This window comes from Zea mays, chromosome 4 (assembly GCF_902167145.1).
Source record: "Zea mays cultivar B73 chromosome 4, Zm-B73-REFERENCE-NAM-5.0, whole genome shotgun sequence".
Classification (NCBI taxonomy): domain Eukaryota; kingdom Viridiplantae; phylum Streptophyta; class Magnoliopsida; order Poales; family Poaceae; genus Zea; species Zea mays.
The window spans coordinates 39118629-39134046 of record NC_050099.1 but is presented as its reverse complement, the minus strand read 5'-3'; the positions used below and the strand labels follow the sequence as shown (position 1 = coordinate 39134046).

Here is a 15418-nt window from a genome sequence, read left to right as displayed (position 1 = left end):
ATTGCCCACTAGCGCCTCGGTCAACCAAAACTCGTTATCGTACGCCGGGGCCGCCGAAGAGCCGAACACGCCGTCGTCATACCACAACGCGGTGGCGGAGGAAGTTATGGGGGCCTTGAATGAGTAGAAGGGCGTGGTGAAGGAGGAGGATGCAGGGGCTTGCTCGCCACCGTGACCAGCCAACACATTGGTCAAGCGGAGCTCCATGTGCGCCAGTTCGTCGAGAATGTGTTGTATCGATGTATCCATGGATATAGATCGACTAGGATTCCTTGTCTGATACCAGATGTTAACAACTCTAATCCACAGCCTCAAACTAATAGCTTATTTTGACAAATCTGAGTACATCAGAAGGCGCTAGAGATTGAGGAACTGGGTACATGGGAGGGAAAAAGAGGAAGCAGATGAGAGTAATGGAGAAATAGAGACTTCAATTTGTAAATTGATTCTTTGATTCCCCCTCCATAGCTTGAACCGGTCTCCTTTTATAGCCGAACATTCCCATTTGTCACCTATCAAAGGTCCCACATGACAGTGTGCTAACACCATGGCCGCCGGTTGGCTGGCTACCGCCACTGCTGGCTACGACCATCTCGCCCAAGGGAACAGAGGCGGAGCTGGGCGTGCGCCCTGGTCGGCTCGACTGCGGGCTCGCGCACACAGGGGAGAAGAGGAGGGGACGAGGGGGCCGCGACCAGGGGCTACTCACCGGAGGGCACAGGGACAGGGGCGGCTTGGTCGCGCCCATGCTGCAGGGGGAGGTCTCGCTGAGGCATGGGGGAATGAGCGGCTCGTTGGGCGGCGTGCGTCATGGGCAGTTTGACGAGGAACATGAGGCTACAACGTCAAAAAACTAGCAAACCCAGTGGCTGGCAATGTGCGCTGAGCGCTGCCCACTTGCGCGAGCGGGCTGTTTGGGCGCACAACGCGCGACACGTTGGGATGGGCCGGAGGCAGGGGCGTGGGCCGGGGGGAAGCACGTGCGCTGCTGAGGGGGGGCTGGCGAGGAGGTGGGCTGCGCGCGCAGGCCCGCCGGGGAGGCCGCGAAGCTGGGCCGCGCAAGGGCGCTGGGCCGCGGGGGCGCGCTGGCTGGGGGGATTAGGTAGAAAGGGGAAAGGTGGACTTCTTTGTTGTTTTTCCATTTTGCTATTTTATGTTCCTTTTCTATTTCCTACTACCTCAAATCGAATTCCTTATTAAACGCATACTTCACAAACTCACTCATCAAACAAAGTGAAAATATGCTTCAACATGATGCGTTTAGAGAAAATAAAGGCAGGTAAAGAGAAGAAAGGCAAGTAAAGGAGAGGGTAACAATTTAGAGAAAATAACTCTCCATTATTCAAATTTAATATATTATCCTAAATTCTAATTTTACAATTTTTATCTATGATATGTTGATTGGTGCTGAAATTATCATTTGATGATGATGAAATGATAATTGTTTTTGAAATTTGATAAAATTGTTGTTTGATGTTGAATGCAATTAAAAGACACCGGTCTCTCTATTATTTCATCTATTTAATTATTTGTATATATATTTGATTTATTCGGATTTGATTTGTTTTGAAAACTTCGATCCTAAAACTCTAAATTTAAAAAACTCAAATAAACCGAATGCCCACCCGGCCAAACGAACTCCAGGCGAATCGACGCGGACCGCAAGCGCAAACGCATCCGGCGTCCCAAACCCGCTAACGCGAAACCCCAACACGTCCCGGCGGCCGCCGCGGAGAAGAACGACGGCGGCGACGGCGACGGCGACGCCACTGATGGAGTCCCTGGAGGCCCTTGTGGCGCACATCCAAGGCCTCTCCGGCAGCCCCGAGGAGTTGGCGCACCTCCACAGCCTCCTCAAACAGGCGGACGGTGAACCCCTGCGCGCCCACGCCGCTGCTCTGGTCCCCTTCCTCGCGCACCTCAGCCCAGAGACGCACTCCCTCGGCTACCTCTACCTCCTGTACGTGCCGCCCTCCTCCCGACCTTCTTCGCCTCAACTCTAACCCCGCACCTTCGAACCCATGGCCGCTCCCCTCTCTCCCCAGCTCTAATCCGCTCATAACTTTCGCCTTGTTTGATGCAGGGAGGCGTGCGCGACCTCCAGTTCCAATCTGAGCGACTTCGGCGGCGGGGACTTCCTGGTCACCATCGGCGGCTTCCTCACCGCGTGCTCGGCGGACCAGATACGCCTGGCGCCCGACAAATGTGCGTGCTATTTTTTTTACCATCACCAGATCGATTCCAATCGCAATGTGCCCTGTCACGATTGGCCCTCCAGCCGTTGTAACCTGACGAATTTTGGACCTCGCCCTGTGCTTGTTGTGTAGTCCTGAATGTGTGTAGGGTGCTGAAGGACCAGGTGATGCAGCTTAACATGCCCATCAGAGGGATCGCCCCGCTGCGGGCGGCCGTCCCTAAGATCCAGTCCTCGCCCGAGCAGCTGACCCCAGTCCACGCAGACTACCTTATCCTGTGCCTGCTGGCGAAGCAGTACAAGGCTGGACTCAGTGTCCTGGAAGGTGACATATTCGAAGTTGATCAACCAAAGGATCTGTTCCTCTACTGCTACTACGGGTCTGGATCGAATGTGCCCCGTGGTTCATTTATTTGTGGTTTTGGAGTTCGTGTGGCTCTTGCTTACTAGTTTGCCTTTTGCTGCAGAGGGATGATTTACGTTGGGCTCAAGAAGTTTCCTAAAGCTCTGGAGCTTCTTCACAATGTGAGGCCTTGACCTACACCGTGTGTCTGTTTTAGATACTTGGACTGCATCTGATGTTTGCTGAGGTATTGTTTTCAGGCTGTTACTGCCCCAATGTCATCGTTGAACGCAATTGCTGTAGAAGCTTACAAAAAGTATATCCTAGTTTCACTCATTGTGAATGGACAGGTATCCACTCTGCACTCTCTACTGCTGTCTAATGCAGACCTGCAGGACTAAACTTTTCAGGAAACTTTACCTAATGTTTAGTTATGGAAGCTTTATTCTTCACTAGTATCGTGTGGTAGCAGTGGCTAAACAGATGTAAATTTGACATCATCACTACCTATATTTGTTGACGTAACAAGTACTTGTCCCATCTGAAATGAATAACACATCAGTTTATCTTCTTAAAGTGAAAAGATTAAGTGATAGTATTAAAATAGCATTCTACATCATTTATTATAGGTTTATATAGGCCAAATACAAATATGATTAATTAAAGTACCAATTCTTGGTGGATTCCATTATATTGGACAACTCAAGCAATCTAAAAACCAGTTCCCAGTGAATTCTTTGAACTCAATATTGTGCCTGTTACCACTTGCTAGATTAAGCTAGGTCTATTGTGCAGGAAAAATAAAACCGGTGCAAAAAAAGCAGGCGTACTTGATAAGGGTATGCGTGAATAATAAATTTTTATTCTGATAGATTCGACGTACTACACCATTTTTATCTTTTATAATCGTTTCTGTCCACTCAATTTATGTCTTTGTTTTGCTTGGGTTTTTTTACCATGTATAGAGATTCCTGATGGGTTGAACTTGATATTCTGAATTTTACTGTGCTGATAAATATCTAATTTTAACTCATTGCGATTTATTTCTGAACCCTGGGAAGGTGTTGCTTTAAGTTGAATTGGCTAACATTTTGATTTAATTTGTGTAACAGGTCCCACCATTTCCTAAGTATACATCCATATCAGCTCAAAGGAGTATGAGAAATCATGCCCAGGTCTTATTCCACTGACTTCGAATTTGAAAAGCACTAAATTATGAACTATGGCTTATGCTATGATAGCAGTGAGTTGTTGGAACACTTGAATGCAGTGTTGAAGACAGCTGCTCTGCCTAGTTTTTGTTTTGTTTCTATTGTATTTTTTTGTAACTTAGTTTTGTTTTGATAAATGTTAGTGACTGTTTCTTGCCTTAAACATAGGAAGATGGTTGCGTTTATATTTTTAGCAACTCACCTTTTATAATGAACCACTATTTTGAAAGATGTAGATAACATTGTTGACATTTTACTTAGGTTCAGCCACTGGCACTGTTGCCATGCTTTAACATATATATGATAAATTTTATTATTATAGATATTGCTCTTATTGGTGATAGAATCTCAACCTTTTGATTACCTGCATGTCCTTTACGTGGTCTAAAACTGTTATGGTCTTATATAATCTCTCTTTATTATCCTTTTTCAGATTTATGCTGAGCTATCTACAAGCTATAGCAATGGTAGCAAAACTGATTTAGAGACATTCATCCAATCAAATTCAGCAGCATTTCAATCTGTGAGTATTTTTCTGTCCACTTTGGTTGCCATTCTCTATTGTTATTTTTTGTTTACCTGCAACATTTGTTGGAAAATGGAAGCTGCTTGTGCTAATTTATGAAAGTCGACAGTAAATAGGAAACTAAAGTTGTGACGGCAGACTCTAGAGGCTAAAGGTTTTAGACTCAGTAGAACTAAAACCCGAATATATGAGATGTGGCTTCGGCATTACTATCAACTAGTAACTTGTTCGCGCGAGTGTTCTGACGATATGTTTAAACATTTGGTTTGATATATGTAAACAGTAAGCAAAGTGATATTGTAGATTTGTATAAGCAATATATAGGTCTATTTATATACATGGAAGCAGGTACAAAGTATGAAGTTGGTGTTTATAAATTTGCAAAGTTTTTGAGATAGATTCAGTGGCTGTGTTGAATATAACGTTCTGAGTTGATGTGTTGTACTTACTTTACTTATTGTGCAACAAAAAAATGTTGTCATGTAATTACTTATGTAAAAAGAAAATATTGTTATGTAGGTTGAAAAAATTGATGATGTGGTCTATAATCTGTCCCAGCTTTTTGCTACTGAGATAACCTTGGTAGAGGAGTTTTATGAAAACAGATGGCAACGATACAATCTGCAAATGTTAGCGAGCTGAAAATGTGCAAAACATTTGCTTTGTTGGGACACACTAACTTTTTTAAGCGGTTGTGGTTCTAGTTCGATCAAGCTTACTGAAACAGTACTTTGCTCACAACTAATAAACTGATGTGGTCTTTTCCTATTATTTCATCACGATTACAGTTCCCAGAAAATACCTTCTATATAAATATTTAGTTACTTCTCATACTGTTTCAAATCATAAGACGTTTGATTTTTATAGGTTCACAGTTTCCTTTGATCTGTTTGGTGCGTGTTGTCTGGTCCTGTAGAAAGAAAAATTTGAGTTTTTTTTTGAGACGAAAGAACTGTACCTTTGTAGTTTTTTTTTCAATATCAGATTTGGAAGCATGGTCTTCAGTACTCCATTTTTTTATTTGATGTTTGTTAGTGTATATTTGTACTATCCGGCGTCAAATAAAGAAAAATGGAGGTAGTATTAAATTTTGAGTTATGTTGGCTGTAATTATAAAGTAAGTGTTAGTTTATTATGTTCTAATTGAATATGAGAGAACTTTTTCTTTTAGCTTGCATTTTTGTGTGTCTGTTTTGTAAAGCAGTAAGTGGGTAGTACATTTTTTGGCACACTTTAATTGCCGAAGAATATGAGTGGGTACATTTGCAAACTCCACAAACATGCATGCAGATTAGTACATTCTCTGTTTTGCAAAGCATCAATTGGGTAGTACATTTTCTGTTTAATCTGTATGTCTGTGTCTGTACAGTACAGTTAGTTATCTCAATGAAACATGGGTGATAGAATACCTTAGTGAGCCTAGATATGATTATTTGTAACATACATTTACTTTTCATGATATAGTAGAAGTGATGACCTCTATCATAAGTGGAGTGTGTAGAAAAGAATATATATGAGAAAACCAGGGGGAGGGGCGTCGCTGCGCTATAGCAGTGAGAAGAGAGGCAGGGGAAAGCCGAAGTTGATATGGGAAGATGAAATAAAAGGAGACTTGGGAGGATGAAATATATCTAAGGTGTTGTTTGGTTCACATATTTATAACGTGATAGATAACTGATAACGATAAACCATGTTTGTTTAAGTCCAACGTAATCATATATCAGTATCACACTATGAAGTGATACCGATCTATTCAAACTTATTACCGCTGGTATTCAAGTGTTAATCATTACCATTGTCATTTACGTTACATTTCGTGTACCAAATGGCACCAAAAGATTTAGCCTTTAATAGGAGTGTATAGAAAACGACTATTCATGTGTCTGAACTTTTGACTTATGGTTTATGTTGGGTTTCAACTCTAGCCTATCCTAACTTTCTTGGGACTAAAAAAGTTTCTTCCTTGTCTAAGATTTAATTGGCAAATTGATCCATTTGTTAACATCCCTGATTATGAGCACTTCACTTTTCTGGCAGGACAACAACCTTGGGCTGGTGAAGCAAGTGCTCTCCTCGATGTACAAACGGAACATCCAAAGGCTGACCCAGACTTACTTGACTCTTTCACTTGAAGATATTGCTAGGTCTGTTCAACTTGAAACACCAAGGGATGCTGAAATGCATGTACTTCGCATGGTTGGTGTTCTTTCTATAGCCTGTTTGCAATGTGGCCAAGTCAAGTAGTCGATAATGAAAAATGGCATATTTTTACAGATCGAAGACGGAGAGATCCATGCATCCATAAACCAAAAGGATGGAATGGTCAGCTTTCATGAAGATCCTGAACAATATAAAAGTGTTGAGATGGTGGAGCATATTGACACCTCTATCCATAGGTGTGTGAATTACTGGTGTCCTCCTATAATCATTTTATAACCTCAAAATTTGTGAAAGCATTCCTAGTTCTAGAATTGTGGTTCCATTTTTGGCAACCATGCACAATGCCATAACATCTCAGAGAAGTTGACACATGTAGTTGATGCTGATGCCATTGAGCTATTGTTAGGCAGAGCACACATGTAATTTGGACTGATTCATTCCATGATCTGTCTTAGATTGACGGCATTGTCCAAGAAGTTGGCTTCAATTGATCAGAACATGTCATGTGATACTGCATATTTGATGGTCAGTTCAGAGTTTCATAGGTTTTTTCTCTCTTGTCCCTGTCTTGTGGTTTGCTAAGTTTGGGATTTGGTGCAGACGGGAAGGGATCGTGGAAGATTCGACTACGACGACTTCGACTCTGTTCCACACAAGTATTTTTGAGTTGATCTGAGCCTTATGTGATTCTGAAGTACGATCGTCAACGTAGCAGCCATTCCCTAAAGTTATAATTAGTTTGATCGGCCAATGGCTTTTGAAAATTGAAATGCTGTAAATTCTGGTTTAAAGAATGGGTCTGTGAAGGCAGAGACTTAGTCTGGAATTGCTCGTGGCTTTAATCTGCATCTGCTTGCTGTTCTAGCATATTTCTCCCCCAACTCTGAGACAAGATTTCGTTTCCTAATCAATTTGCTCGGTAGAGTATGACCAAGATTTCAAATTATCACGTAATCATCCTGGACACCAATCTGGTGTTCCAGGTTCATTGTCTTGAAAGGCTTTCGCACAACTGCACAAGGTTCATTATTTGTACCAACTAAAACAGACACAGTATTTTTCTAGTTCTAGGATAATATTGTGGTAGTCGAGCATATGTATTTTTAGAGCATATGTTTTTAGGTAGGAAATCTTCTAGGACCAAATAGCTAATACGTACAACTCTATCATAGAACATCCTTGCCACTACCTTCAAGCAGTTGAAGGATCAATAGTCAACCTACCATATTGACCCACCATAAGCTGCGATGGGGCTATTTGTTTTGGATTAAAGTCAACTGTTTTGTTTGACTTATATAGCTGTAATACATAGAGACAAAAATATTGTATAAGCAGTAGAAGCCGATACGGATTAAAACCAACCGAACAGTCATCAGACAAAGTTCATTATTTGTACCAACTAAAACATACATAATATTTTTCTAGTTCTAGGATAATATTGTGGTATTTGAGCATATATTTTTAAGTAGGAAATCTTCTAGGACCAAATAGCTAATACGTACAACTCTATCATAGAACATCATTGGCACTGTACCTTCAAGCAGTTGAAGGATCAATAGTCAACCTACCATATTGACCCACCATAAGCTGAAGGATCAATAGACAATAGGGCTGTTCACTTTGGATTTAAGTCAACTATTTTGTTTGACTACTGCAGCTATAATATATAAAGACAAAAACATTGTATAAGTAGTAGAAGCTGATACGGATTAAAGCCAACCGAATATGCCGAATAATCGGTAACCCACCATAAGGTTATCATCTTCAATGATATCTACATCCTCTTGTATATGGCATAGTCGAGCGGAGTAAACTATGCCATGCTCCTTAAAGCTATCAGGGAGAGCTTTCACAATAAGCTCAACTAAACTGACTTAAGCTAGAGCACATGTGGTCAGTGCCGGCCCTGGCGGGGGTCGAGCAGTGCCCCCGACCAGGGCCCCCAAATTAATGGGGCCTCACTTTAGTTACTAAATAACAGTATATATATACAGCCATATAGCGTATATTGTATATATATATATCTGTTAGCTCTACAAAACTTTTAAAGATCTAATTATAAGTCAACAACACGGCAACAACAAGCAAGGAGAATTAGACGTAACCTATTAATCTTGATTTCTATATTCTAGTAGTAGTACTTCTTAGTCTCAGGCTCATCTGCCTAGGCTCTCAGTCGCAAACATACAGGCGGTCGTGCCCTCTCCTCTCGGTAGCCAACACACGACATTGGGTACGACAACGCTTTTGTCTTTCCCTACATAGCGAACATGAAACTAACATGACATAATCGATTGATCTCACAACGTATTACATCTATTTGATCATTGTTCGAGGTAACCTTCTTTTGGGTCATCTGGACACATATATACCCTATTTTTCACGAGATGTTATGTTATATTTTAGTTACTTTGTATTTAATATGAACAACGTTTTCAAATATGCATAAATATTTATTAACAATATATATATGCACTATAATTATGTGTAATAATTAATATTATCAAGGGCCTCCATTATAATTTTTGCTCCGGACCTCTAAAATGTCAGGACCGGCACTGCATGTGGTGTGCACTTTGCAAGTGGTGTGCTTGACACGCTGATAATGAGCAAAAGATCTAGTCCCAACTTGAACTTAAACAACGGTAGCTCCATATAATCGAACAATGTCAATTCACGACGTTCTATTGACTGTGATAGGAGTATAGGACACAAGCTCAACGCAAAGGGAAGAGACCAACAACGAGTAACAATGAGCCCTTGTTACGGAGAAAGCAATGAGTCATCAAAGATGCCTCCCATCAATGGACCTCGAAATCCCAGACCATGGCTGTAGCAATTTCTTTTTTTTTCCTGGTTACTGTTTTACAAGATACATGTACGTATCGCAGCTAGCTATCGAGTTCTTTTGCCATGCAGTGATACACACGGGGACGAGGCTGGCGATGATGGAAGAAGCAAACTGAAGGAGGCAGGCTGTGTAGGCCGGAGCTCGCCTTCGTCGTCCTCCTCCTTGATGAAACGGCCCTGCAGTGCATCATATCCACCAGGATCAGAAACGGCCCTGCAGTGCGTCCCAACTTAAGACATGAGGAGAAGAATTTGTCACCACCTTGAACCGCGGCCGCTTGACGGCATTGGCCCGGCGAACCTCGTAGCGGATCCGCTTCGCGAAGAGCCGCCTCCGCCGCTTCTCCTTGTACCGCCTCACCCTCTCCGCCCTCCCCGAAGCCACCTGCGCCTGCACATGCAGAAGGCGGGGGCACCCCGTGGTCACACGCACGGCGACAGATGGACAGCATGTGTGAGGACTGAGGACTGAGGACTGGATGTGGAGCTTACTGCGTCGAGTTGCAGGTCGCTGCCGGCGCCGATGTAGAGCGGCCCCCGGTCCGCCCAGGCCGCGAGGATCTCCTCGTAATCCAGCTTGAGCAGCAGCGAGCGCGCCGACGCGCCCGTGCTCGCGGCGGACGACGAGCACGGCGGCGACGGCGACGACGTGGTGGCCGTGGCGGTGGCGGGCGGCGTGGACGCCGGCGAGAACGAGGAGTCGCCGCTGCAGTACACCCAGCGCTCCCTGCCCCGCAGCGCGCGGCGCGGCAGGTCCTCCTCGTCGGCGCCCGGGAGCCCCGAGGCCCCGGAGCCGGCCCCGTCGGGCGACGGCGACGGCGACGGGCCGAGGATGTCGGAGAGCGAAGGCGCCGGCAGGGCCTCGAACAGGGTGGACGCCTCGTGGTGGTGGTGCGGCGCGAACGGCTCCACCTGCCGCTGCTGCCCGTCGCCGCGGGCGTCCTCCTCCTCAGGCTTCACGCCCGCCTCCTCGCACCCGGACCGCGGCGGCGTCGCTCCCACCTCCGCCTTAACCATGAGGTCGCTGAGGCTCAGGTACCTGGCCTTCTTCCCCTTGCCACTGGCCCTCGCCCGCGGCTCCGGCCTCCGCCGCCTCCGCCGCCGCTGGCCACGGGCCATGGCGAATTGGCGACGCTTCTTTTGTCACGGGATCCGGGGCTGTCCTGGACGACTGTTTGGAGCAGCGAGGGAAAGCCCGCGACCGCGGCGAGACCGCGAGAAGCATGGTGGCCAGGCCGCTTTTCCCCGATCACGCGCTGACGTGGCGGCGGCTGGCCGAGGTGGAGGCACGCCGTTGGCGGGCCGGATTGCGGTGCTCCCCTTTGCGTCGTACACGAGGGGGAGGGAGAGACTTTGAAGGGCTTCACGGATCCTTTGTGACGCAGGGTGGTGGTAGGGAGGTGGTGCACGCTCACATCGTCGCCACCAAGGTGATTACAACACCAAGCAGGTGAGCAGGTCACGTTAGTTTCATTGAGAGGGAGCTCACACATTTATGATTTATAAGCTCGAAATTTCTCTAGTTATTGTATGTGTTGAAAACAGCGAATGGAGTGTTTTTTTTAGAAAATAAAATCTACTTTGAACATGTAAATATTAATGCTATATTTTTATTGACTAGTCAAGGTTTAACTATTTAAGCCTAGGTCTTTTAATGGAGGCCATATGAGGAGGTACAGTACAGCATCGCACATGGCACCGGGCCTAGGCAACGTTACCTGGCCCTTCTGGGTGTTGCAGCCATGCCGACGAGGACTCGAGGAGGGAGGGACGAGGCGTGGCGTGGCGCGCCGGAAGGCTCAGGCCCGGAAGAGAACAAGCTAGGCAAGGCCACCCGCAGCTATGGGCTACAGCCTACAGCGCTACACCCGCTGCCTTCTCTTCCCATAGAAAAAAGGGAAGGAAAAAAAGACTAACGGGCCGTTTAGATCCCTTCATTTTAGAGGAATTAGAATTCACTCAATAAAGTAACTTATTTAATTTGGAATTTGACATTCCACCACTTTCCAAAGTTAAGATATAAGGCTATCTCAAATTCATGAGGTGGAGGATAGGAAATGATTTTATGCATGAATAGAATTTGTTTCTAATTAGTAACTTACATGACACTCTTCGTCTCACTCCTCTATAGTCAAATGTAGCACATAAATATGTCTGATATCTTGCTAATAATAGTATACAAATATATTTTGCATAAAACCGAATTAACTTAATTGATATATGTCTAAATTACTATTATTAGAATGGAATTCAATTCCAATAATCCAAACGGGGCGTAATAGAAATGAGGTAGTTTGAGCAACGAGATAGTCTATTATCTTCTTACTCATTTTTTGTTTAATTTATAAATAAAATGTTGTTTAATTTATAAATAAAATAGATTGATCCATTACTATTTCATTCCTCATAAATTAATAATTAATATGAGAAAATACGTTTATTTCACTAAATTTGTGAAATAAACTCATGATACACCACCTTATCTAGAATAGATTGATTCTTTAAACTAAGCATCCTCTAAGATCTCCACGGGTTTTAGCTGACTCTGTAAAAAAATAGCTATTTTTTTATCGGTGAGCATCCAGCCAACGGACTATTTTTCGTACGATATTAGCAGCCGACGAAAACTAAGATCCTGTTCGAGTGGCTGCTAAAATTAGACACAAACATTTAATCGTTTAAAAACCAAAGAGATGTATTCGATTATCTCTATACTATTGCATCGATGTATGTATATCTAGATAGAGCACGTCTTATATTATAGTACAATAATAAAAGTGGTTACGTCTTATAAACTGAAATAAATGAAGTATTAGTTAACTAATTTTACTAATAACTTTTTAGTCAACTAATTATTACCTCTAGCATTCAAACATGTTTGCAGCATGTGAATAAAAGAAAGGTGTGCAGGGCGCCACGTACTTACAGTCAGTGAGGTCCGTGCTCATAATTATTACGATTATTATGGTCGTCTAATAGTTCCAAACTTGAGTTGTGGTTAACATACTTGACTGAATAAACAATTCCAAACTTGAGTGTAATTTATTGCATGCAGAGGACGTCTCTCTCTCCAACGAGCAAAACGGTTGTAGTTTAAAGAAGAAAATAATTTATTGCATGCAGAGGACGTGAGTGTAATTTGGTAAGTAAAAAAGAGGTGGAACTACGGATGAAACTCTTTGTAGTTTAGGCAGTTAGATAAAAGCTAGAATAATTAAGCATACGGAAAAAATAACTGTTTAGAGCTAGTTTGGAAACCCCGTTTTTTCACTAGATTTTTATTTTCCAAAAAAATTATTTCATTTTCCCTTAAAAAAATAAAAATCTTTGGTAAAATGTAGTTTCCAAACTAGCTCTTAATATGTTCCATATAATGCACTCTGTTTAGACGAACATGAAGCGCATGCGCATGACGCGACGGGGAGGAGAAGCAGAGGCTACGCAACTCGTGTGAGTGCCTCTGCTGTGAGCTGGGCGCGCGCAACGCCGGAGAGGGGCGAGTCCGATGACGACGGTGAGGGGCGCGCGGCGTTGACGACCCGCATCTTGTCTATCACGGTTCACGCCGGCGGCGGCGTTCAGGGAGCGCTCGCCGGCGAGATGTCCAGCGTCGAGGAGCGTTTGCATTGACCAACCACCACAGAGGATACGGTATGTGTGTATATGTATGTAACAGATTGAGACGAGAGGGAGGGAGCTGTACATGTACTGCATTTGCTCAAGATTCGAAGATGGAAAAAACAAGGCACGTAGACCAACCATGCTTCACGCTATAAATTACAACCGTCCAGCCGCTGATACGCACACTCCGCCGTCCCCGGTGTTGTTGCCAGCTAGCAGCTCAGTCGGACTTCATGCGGTTGATCTGGTTGAGCGCCGGCTGGAGGATGTTGAAGAGCACCCAGCCGATGGCGGGCGTGACGACGATGAGCAGCAGGAGCCCCCGGTTGTCGTCGGCGGGCGCGGCCGCAGCCGCAGCAGCGGCGAGAGCGGCGAGGTCCTGCGCCGCGGCGGCGGCGGAGGCCTCGGGCGCGGCCGCCATCCCGGCGGCGGCGGCGCCGAGGCCCAGGCCGGCGACCACGGCCTGGCTGCGCATGCGGTTGAGCTGGTTCAGCGCCGGCTGCAGGATGTTGTAGAGCACCCACCCGATGGCGGGCGCCACCACGAAGAGCAGCAGCTGCCCGCGGTTGTCGCTCCCGGAGTCGGCCGCCGCCGCCACGTCCGCCACGCGCTGCGCCGCCAGCGCCGCGTCCGACGACGCCAGCGCCGAGAAGAAGGCGCCCGCCAGCGCGGACGACACGGACGCGGACACCGCGGCCTTCTTGGCCCGCGCCGGGACGCGCAGCGAGACGCTGCCGCTGGTGGACGGCGGCGCCGACCGCGCCACGATCCTGGCGGGCTTCAGCAGGGCCATCGTGGCTATGGTCGCCATGGCGGGCGTTGCTTGAGAGAGAGAGAGAGAGCAGAGATGGCGGTGGCACCTGCTGGCGGCGGATGCGAGGCGCGCGCGCGCAGTGCAATGGCAATTGGCAAGTTAGCTCCTCCGTCTACCGTCTCCGTGTTTCTAGAACCGGGAATCGGGCTTATCGCTGCAAGGTCGGAGGCGGGCCAGCGTGTGCTCCACAATTGACACCTTATCCTTGGATCTGCACGGCCATTGGTCAGAAGCTACGGGGTGGGCCCCTCGTGGACACAAGGAAGCACTTCCCAGATCGCAGGTTCAGCCAATTGAAATGCTGAATCTAGGGTGTTCCAGAAATTAGAGACTGCGTGCTAGAACCAGAATATGCTTGCTTTTCTCAGAGGCGACACATCTCACGGTAGATAAAAAAACTCGGCCGGAGAAAAAAAAATGATGTTTAATGATAACCATACGATTTTAGAGAAAAAAGACGTCCTTTTCCGCGCGGATGAAGCCAACAAGCGCGCTTTTTATTTTGGAGAGAGGTTATCTCATGCGCACTATTCCATCGACGCGTTCATGGTACAAGGGGCACTTCTTACATCGTTCGCTAGCTTCAAAGCCGTGCCCACCCTCGTTGTGAAATAAATCTGTTCAGCGTTGGGTCGACCGTAGTGGAGCTATGTCCATTATAGCATGTGTTTTGCTTGGATTTGCTTCGATGCCTCTGTGTGATACAAGGTAACTGAGTATCTTGCCTTGTCGAACTCCGAATATGCATTTCTTTGGGTTCAAGCGTAGTCTAGCTTTGCGCATTTTAGCGAATAACCCTTCATCATACACATTTTGAAAAACAATTTTCTTTTGAAACCATAACCCAAACCCACATCTTCTTTGTAGTAAAAAGATGTTCTTCAATGCATGCTGATACTTGACTCATAATGCATAATAACCATCCCATATCCTAGGCTTAGGTAATATTAGAAAGAATATGTAATTTATGCATAAGGGTGGAATGAACTTGCCTTCGTCGAAGCTCTTGTGGCACGTAAGCTCCTGCCCTTCTTCCGGAGCTATGGGTTCCGGAATGTCGAACCCCGCTTCGTCTTGCAAAACAGGCAATAAACAATACAACAAACAATGATTGCTAAATAAAGTGTGTCAAGTTCCTAACATTATTATTTTATGTGACTCATAAAGTGTTTGTGTCATTTTTGGTGCATAAAATATCAATATATAAAAATATATGTGAAAAGGGGAAAGTCCAAAAGCTTTTGGCGGACAGGTTCATCAAGGACGTGTTTCATCCTAAGTGGCTGGCTAACCCTGTATTAGTTAGGAAAAAGGGAGGAAAATGGAGAATGTGTGTAGACTATACTGGTTTAAACAAAGTATGTCCGAAAGTTCCCTGCCCCCTACCTCGTATCGATCGAATGGGGCAGGGTTGATGGTGTGTTTATTCAGATTGTACTTAACTCCACTGTAATAACTGAGAGCACCTAGAGGGGGGGGGGTGAATAGGCGATCCTGTAAAACACTTGAAACTTAATCCACAAAACTTGATTAGGAGTTAGCACAATTAAGCCAAGTGGCTAGAGAGGAGAACTTGCACAACACGATAACCACAAAGAGATCAACACAGTGGTTTATCCCGTGGTTCGGCCAAGTCCAACACTTGCCTACTCCACGTTGTGGCGTCCCAACGGACGAGGGTTGCAATCAACCCCTTTCA

At 45.3% G+C, this 15418-nt stretch overlaps 3 protein-coding genes across 3 annotated transcripts; 1 reads left to right on the top strand and 2 right to left on the bottom strand.

The window, feature by feature from the left end:
- Positions 1–1721: 1721 nt before the first annotated feature.
- On the top strand, positions 1722–7257 carry LOC100283125 (uncharacterized). Its single transcript, NM_001156027.2, has 11 exons — positions 1722–1960; positions 2084–2205; positions 2328–2574; positions 2662–2719; positions 2798–2887; positions 3650–3712; positions 4182–4271; positions 6312–6470; positions 6549–6670; positions 6890–6959; positions 7035–7257. Exons 1-11 carry the CDS (start codon positions 1773–1775, stop codon positions 7098–7100), a joined length of 1275 nt encoding a protein of 424 aa, NP_001149499.2. The 5' UTR covers positions 1722–1772; the 3' UTR covers positions 7101–7257.
- Positions 7258–9265: 2008 nt separating this feature from the next.
- Positions 9266–10614, bottom strand: LOC100277302 (Zinc finger protein CONSTANS-LIKE 7). The gene is made up of 3 exons (NM_001150907.2): positions 9777–10614; positions 9547–9675; positions 9266–9461 (listed from the first exon to the last, which is right to left on the bottom strand). Exons 1-3 carry the CDS (start codon positions 10401–10403, stop codon positions 9330–9332), a joined length of 888 nt encoding a protein of 295 aa, NP_001144379.2. The 5' UTR covers positions 10404–10614; the 3' UTR covers positions 9266–9329.
- A 2363-nt stretch (positions 10615–12977) lies between these two features.
- LOC100281349 (photosystem II core complex proteins psbY) lies at positions 12978–13780 on the bottom strand. The gene is given in 1 exon segment (NM_001154267.2): positions 12978–13780. A coding segment is annotated over 1 exon segment (591 nt). The 5' UTR covers positions 13717–13780; the 3' UTR covers positions 12978–13125.
- Between the last annotated feature and the right edge of the window lie 1638 nt (positions 13781–15418).